This window comes from Rhagoletis pomonella, unplaced genomic scaffold, assembly GCF_013731165.1.
Source record: "Rhagoletis pomonella isolate Grant_MI unplaced genomic scaffold, Rhpom_1.0 Rhpom_scaffold_00006, whole genome shotgun sequence".
In the NCBI taxonomy this organism is placed as follows: domain Eukaryota; kingdom Metazoa; phylum Arthropoda; class Insecta; order Diptera; family Tephritidae; genus Rhagoletis; species Rhagoletis pomonella.
Genome location: NW_023458560.1, coordinates 34,438,913 through 34,445,843, shown reverse-complemented (window position 1 = coordinate 34,445,843; position 6,931 = coordinate 34,438,913). Strand labels below are relative to the sequence as shown.

At 37.4% G+C, this 6,931-nt stretch overlaps 3 protein-coding genes and 1 long non-coding RNA gene across 4 annotated transcripts in view; 2 read left to right on the top strand and 2 right to left on the bottom strand.

Annotated features, from left to right (window-relative positions):
• Positions 1-6,931, bottom strand: part of LOC118740617 (solute carrier organic anion transporter family member 74D) — an 833,870-nt gene that overhangs the window by 18,275 nt on the left and 808,664 nt on the right.
• LOC118740604 (probable tRNA (guanine(26)-N(2))-dimethyltransferase) lies at positions 23-2,640 on the top strand. Its single transcript, XM_036472206.1, is given in 7 exon segments — positions 23-169; positions 422-554; positions 615-1,075; positions 1,130-1,507; positions 1,580-1,748; positions 1,811-2,343; positions 2,422-2,640. Coding segments are annotated over 6 exon segments (1,716 nt in total). The 5' UTR covers positions 23-169; positions 422-521; the 3' UTR covers positions 2,564-2,640.
• LOC118740612 (uncharacterized protein C1orf194 homolog) lies at positions 2,649-3,478 on the bottom strand. The gene has a single exon (XM_036472215.1). The coding sequence runs from the start codon at positions 3,328-3,330 to the stop codon at positions 2,752-2,754; it is 579 nt and encodes a 192-aa protein (XP_036328108.1). The 5' UTR covers positions 3,331-3,478; the 3' UTR covers positions 2,649-2,751.
• On the top strand, positions 4,527-5,086 carry LOC118740624. The gene is made up of 2 exons (XR_004993169.1): positions 4,527-4,774; positions 4,901-5,086. It is a non-coding gene; the product is annotated as an uncharacterized LOC118740624 (long non-coding RNA).

Here is a 6,931-nt window from a genome sequence, read left to right as displayed (position 1 = left end):
TGCTATTTTTTAATGCTTATGAGCATTGTTTAGTTCAAAAAAAAAAAGAAATTCAATGTAATTTACAAGTCCATAAAAGTTTAATTAAAGTGGTTTATGTACAAGATAAACTAAAAGAAAAGTGTGAAAAGTATTAAGTACAGTGTTATGTGCATTTATATATATAAAAGTATGCACAAATGCTTTTTTGTTAAGGAAACCAAGTGGAACAACTTAAGAAATTTTAACAACAAATAACTTATAAACAATGATATTATTTATATTTTTTAGTTATACATGTTTTAGAGGATACCTCCCTTAACATCTTGACCAAGTTTCATTTGTTAATTCCACCTGGTTTTCTTAAAACACAAGGTGCGGCTGACTACTAAAGCCCACCCATCGCAACTGTTATGCTAAAGCAAACAGCATCCTTTTCCAGTTTTCCTAAATTTCTGATCCGCCGGAAATGGCAACGCAACTTTTCCCACCTACCACCAGCTGATTACAAAAACGTGTACGCAAAGCAAATTAAGCAAAAGATGGAGTTGGAAGTTATATCTGATAAAAAAGTGGTATATATTTGATGTAAATCTTTCGGTTATGTGTAGCCTAAACATTATTTAATTCAACAGGACACAGTAGATCCTCCAGCGAACAGTGTTAGTGCACCTGGACGCGTAATAAAGGAACGCAGCGCTGAAATTGTTTCTGGCGGCAGCGTCTTCTACAATCCAGTGCAGGAGTTTAATCGTGATTTAAGCATTGCTGTACTCAATGTATTTGCAAGACGCCTGCTCAAAGAAAGAAAAGGGGCGCATAAAATTTCAAGAGAATCGGCAGAAAATGCTACAGGTGACGAGGTGAACGGAGAAAGTGCGCTCTACACCGCTGGAGTCAAATACGAAAATGGCATTCGCATATTGGAAGCACTTTCTGCAACGGGTTTGCGTAGTATTCGATATGCAAAAGAAATCGCTGGAGTTCGTGAAATTATCGCCAATGACCTTTCCAAGGCTGCAGTTGAATCCATACTTGAAAATGTACGGCACAATGGCGTTGTAAATTTAATCGAACCAAGCCAATCGGATGCCATGTAGCATAAGTAAAGTACCCCTAGAAACAACTTTTAACTATCTAATTTTTGCAGGACTCTAATGTATCTATCTACATCTAATCATAAGCGCTTTGATGCTATAGATCTGGATCCGTACGGGTGCCCAAATCGTTTCCTAGATGGAGCTGTACAATCAATAACCATCGGCGGATTACTGCTGGTAACAGCAACGGATATGGCAGTTCTAGCTGGAAACACACCCGAAGCATGCTATGCCAAATATGGATCTGTACCGTTGCGCATGAAATGCTGCCATGAAATGGCTTTACGCATTTTGCTACATAGTATAGAGACGCATGCAAATCGCTATGGAAAATACATTGAACCGCTTTTAAGCATTTCGGCCGATTTTTATGTACGGGTCTTTGTAAGGGTGCATAGCAGTCAAGCAAAGTGTAAATATAGTATGAGGTTGGTTAGCATAGTGGATATGCGAATACGACGATTAATACCAGTTTGTAAATAATTTAAATTTTTATACAGCAAGCAGTCGATAATCTTCCAATGCACCGGTTGTGATACATTTACTCTGCAGCCGATGGGCAATGTAAAAACAAATACCACAGACAAAGGCCAGACTCAAACGAAGTTTGGAATTCCCACAGGACCATACATCGGCACGAACTGCGCCCACTGTGGACATAAGCATCATGTATGTAAATTTAGCAAGTTCGTGTCCCATTTTAATTAAATTGTATTTTACATTCACTGCAGATGGGCGGCCCACTTTAGTCTAACCCCATACATGACAAGGACTTCGTGAACGAATTACTGCAAACAATAGAGCAAAAACCGCTTTCTGACTTGGGCACACAAAAGCGCTTGCAAGGTGTCTTATCTGTGGTGCATGAAGAACTACACGACGTCCCTTTATACTATGTATTAGATAAACTTTGCTGTGTACTAAAGTTGGAAAATATACCGGTGCTCAAATTTCGCTCCGCGCTTTTACATGTAGGCCACCGTGTTTCGTTTTCACATGCCTGTAAAAATTCAATTAAAACCGATGCACCCGCAGCAGTCCTGTGGGATATTTTGCGATGTTGGGCCAAAAGGCATCCAGTAAAATCTGATCGTATGGTTGAGGGCACACCGCTTAAAGCTATATTGGAACGAGAGCCTGAGAAAGAGTATATTTTTGACGACATACATCCTGAGGCAAACCCCAACAGCCGACGCAATGCATTAACACGTTTCCAAGCAAATCCAACCGCACATTGGGGACCGGGCACAAGGGCGACTATAATGTGTGTATCAATTATTACTTATGTACATACATATGTACTAAACTGAAATCAAAATTTTTGGTAATTATTTTCTAACAGGATTGGCCAAGACAAGGTAGCAAAGAGTCATCGTAATCAAAACAAAAAACAAAAGCAAAGAGACCATATAAATTGCACACCTTCTGAAAAGAGCGATGAAGAACAACAAAGTAAGAGCAAACAACCAAAACTAGAAGCGTGATCCGACATTTGATTTATTTAGTTATATTTTTATTGATCGGAAATACAATAAAAAATATTGTAGGTTAACTTGGATAACTTCTGTATTTTTAATTACAATGTGGCCATCCTTAGAAGGTGAAATCTATTTGCATTACCTTAATAAACTCTTTAATAAGTCCATGGTACATGATACAGTAATGATAATTGCTAATAACGAAAGAAATTTCCATCTCCTGTCTGTCTTGAAAATCCGTTGTTCACCAGTTGAGTATGCACGCCACTATTGATCAATTTAACACTATGTGGTGAAATCTTCTCTTTCATACCACCAATTTTCAAAGGATGATCTTGCTGGTCACTTGAAGGCAACTCCACTGCCTTAACATTTTTTAATACACGAAAGGTTGCCAGTTCGACTATACTATCAGGTCCACAGCCTTCAATCCTTTGGTAAGGACATGTTTCTCGCTGCAACAATGTATCTACACGCTCTGGAAATACTTCACGGGAATGATCGTAACGCGCTTGCAACTGGAAATCCAATGAATCGCGTGGTATTTCTGGTGTTGCAATGAAACGTTTACTTTTTCGCACGGAATTCAAGGTCTGATGATAGAATAGTCTTTCGTGTGGCTTCAAGTTTGTAAACCACAATACACCTTTTGGCACTGGCGGCGGCTGAGGCATGGGACAAAGATAAATGCCCTCGGGAGACAAATCTGGTTCATACCAGACATTCCGCACGCGTACTTTAATTTTTGGCTTTATGTTAGTAGTGCACGCCATTTATTTTTTTAACTTCCGTTATTAGAATTTATATAAAAAATATGGATTATAAAAAAAAATAATTATTGAGTTTAAAATTGGATCTGGTTTGTTGACAGTAAATGCCTTTGCTTACTAAGCAATAAATAAATAAAACCATGGAAATTAAATAAATCTGTGTTCGTATGGAAAAGTAGCTTATGTCGAAAGGCTGGCTTTAGTATAATGCGGCAATCCCTTTATTTTTTAAACGGCAAGGAATTTTTTGATGAGACTTAATAAGAATATTGACTTGCTCTTATCGGAACTATTTCTTCCACGTTTATTTGCCAAAAGTTGTTCAACGGCTTATCGCCAGTGAGTCATTCGCAATCGTATGCTGTGAATGCCGATTTATACTAAAGCCAGCCTTTCGACATAAGCTACTTTTCCATATGAACACAGAAATAAGAGCGAACCATTTGGTCAACAAAATAAAAAAACCAAGGTGATCGAAATAAATAATATAGCGGAATACACATTTCGTGGTCATAAAGCGATGGTGTTCTCGTTACAATATACATAGGTTATAAGCTAAACTTTAGCGACTAAAGTTTTATAACCAACCTCGTTTGATTTGCAAAAACCAAACTTCATATACCTTAGTCAGTTTGTCGCTGTAGCGGCACTAATAAGTACTGCCTAAATCGGATATTATCGGGCCGATTCTGAATAGAAACTCCCTGGGAGTTTTATCTTTTCCCTTTCCTCCTATCCTGAATAAAAATTACCCGAGGATTTTTTATATTAAATGGCGGAGTTGAGCTGTCAAAAGCGTGTCAAATAGCTCTCTCAAACTTCGAATTTCCTCCCAAATTTCCGGAAAAATATTACTCCCTAGGAGTTAATTATTGTACGATTTCTTTCTCGGGAGCAACAAATTCCCGGAGAACAAACTCCCTGGGAGTATTCAGAATTCGGCTATATATCATTCGCCGTCGCCAAGCTCAACCATCGGTATGCCAAGGAAACTTGCGAAAGGGGACCAAGCTAAGTGGGTTTAAGATGGCTAGGGCAGAGATGGTGGGTGTGTTATTATTGTTGTCGAACTTCCTCCGAGCTTTTGAGTAATGCAGCTGCGGTGTCAGTCCTTTATCAGATATAGGGTGTGTTCGAGCTACGTTATAATTACCGCAATATTGCAGCCTTGTTGCTTTCTTGATGACATGTTGCTGATGCTCAAAATATTGTCATGGAATCCAATTGTTGTCGGAATTGGATTTAAAAACGACAAAAAAATTACTTTGGTGTCATGAAATCCAATGTTATCGGTTTTATGTTCGAATCGGAATTAGTGTCGATTTTAGGTGTCACAGATACCAATAATATCGATTTTGGTATCGGAAACAAACCAAGCAGCTAACGGCTGTTGGATTTCATTTGTTTATTAGTTTTCCTTACTTCCAGTTGGATATTTTATAAAAATGTGAGTAAAAGAATGTTTATTTTATAAAAATATTTGTTAATGTATTCATATTTTTATTCATCACTTTTTATGCTTTCCAAAAATGTCTGGCGCTACTAACGTGCCATACGAATGAGTCATGGCTAGAGCCGGGATAGAGTGCATCGACGGCTCGAATTTTCATGTCACCATCACACATCTAAATAAAAATGTACATGCATATATATAAATCAAGGCAATGTACGAGTAAAATGAAGATTCATGATTACTTACAATCAGGGCATTCATACTGAATTATTTTCGATTATAAAATAAATGTTCGTCAATACTGGGCTTAATGATTTTTATGTGTGTCCCGTCGATGCAACCAATTATTGAGGGAATTTTGTACTTTAAGTAAAAATAGTCTCTTGATATGCGCTTTTCGATGCAGTCCATTTCTAGTTTCACCCACTGAGGGCAAATGAACCGCTCCATTACCTTAAGCACATCATCTAAAATCGTTGACACCGCGCTCCTAGCTACACTTATGCTAGAATCGTTCCCAACTGATCTTTGACAGGATCCTTCTGCTAAAAATCGCAACGAAGCTGCTAACTGCAGCACTGGTGGAACTTTCGAACGTGTCAAGTGCCCTTCAATAGTGTCGAGTACCTCTTTGTTTAGGCGATAATATGCTATGAAACTGCAAATACGCTATAAATATTTATAAACGCATATTAAAAAACAATCTACTTACGCTGTCTCGGGCAGCTCAAGTGGATCGCCGAATCTCTCAAAATTTTTCTTTTAACCTTCTCGGAACTTTCTTCTTCCAAGAACAGAAATGCGATAACTGCGGATGTCATTTTGCGCTCACTTACTTTTATTTAAATTAATGAAAACAATTCAATTTAAAAAAATTGTGTCAAACAAATGTTTACATGTCATTTGTACAACACTGATTTAGCTGAAATATCACTAAATAATTATTTAAATCTATACATATTCAAACATTTCGTTGTTTACTTCCATTTTTTTTACAAATATAAGGTTCTTAGCTTTCACCGCTTTCAGTTTTTGTTTGCTTATGTAAATCAGCTGATCGTTTGACACTTTTCATGAACTTACAGGAAAAGAAACTCCGGACTAAATCCTGTAACTTCTGACTAGGAACAGTTGTTCAGTTACTCTCTCAAATGTGTTCCCACTTACAGGTTTTATGTCAATAGGAACGACTTCCTGTAAGTTCTGACTAAATCCTGTAAACCGGACTGCTATTGGAACAGACTATATGTTCGAAAAGAGCAAAACCAATCCGGTTTCATGACACCAAATGAAACCAATATTGGTTTGTAATTCCGACAAAAAGCAAAACCGACTTGGATTCCATGACAGCCCTGATTCTGAAATGCTGCAGAAATTGTGTAGTCAAAATTTGTATAATGCTTTTGATTTGCCAATGATAAGCAACTCATTGTCAAAATTTTGTTCCTCGAACGCGTGATGTAGGTAGAGTCGCCCAAATTTTCGCGTAGAACGTGATGCTCCTTCATAAAAAGTAACACTACCGCATTAATTGCAACTCGAATATATCCATACATACATATGAGCCGTTTATTTTGAAAGTCGTAGTCATTTCCACCGCATGTACCAAAATGCGTTAGTTACATATAACTGAAAGCCTCTGTAAATCGTTCAACAGTCATAACCCAAAGACAAAATGTTCAACCTTTGGTTGATGAAGTTGAACGAATAAGTCACGCGTACAGATACAGGTAAGTGATCGCTGAAGTCAAACGGTATGAAATGAGCCACTTTCAAAATAAACTGCTCACATGCACATCAGGGACATGGTACAATAAAAACAGGTAGAAGCCAAATTGACATCAAACCTACAAAAGTCAAAGTTTTCGGGAGAGTAAAAATAAAAATGAGCGTGTGTAATAAAAAATAAAAAAATACATTTCACTGGTTGACGTTTTTAAGTATATTTGAAGTTTATTCTTATTTATTTTCTTTAGTTAAAATTTGATAAAACGTGTATGTTGTTTTCTGTTTTTGTTTTATGAGTTGGTGTTGTTGGAGGGACTTTTCGGCAAAAGGGTCATAGGAACAGCACTTGGCTTCAAACGTGCCTTTCCTGTACCTTCCGGTGTATTTGTGGAATCTACTTCTTTAAAATGTTTAACGCACAGC

Coding starts and splice junctions, on each gene's coding strand:
- LOC118740612 (XM_036472215.1), bottom strand. CDS start 3,330: ATGGCGTGCACTACTAACATAAAGCCAAAAATTAAAGTACGCGTGCGG.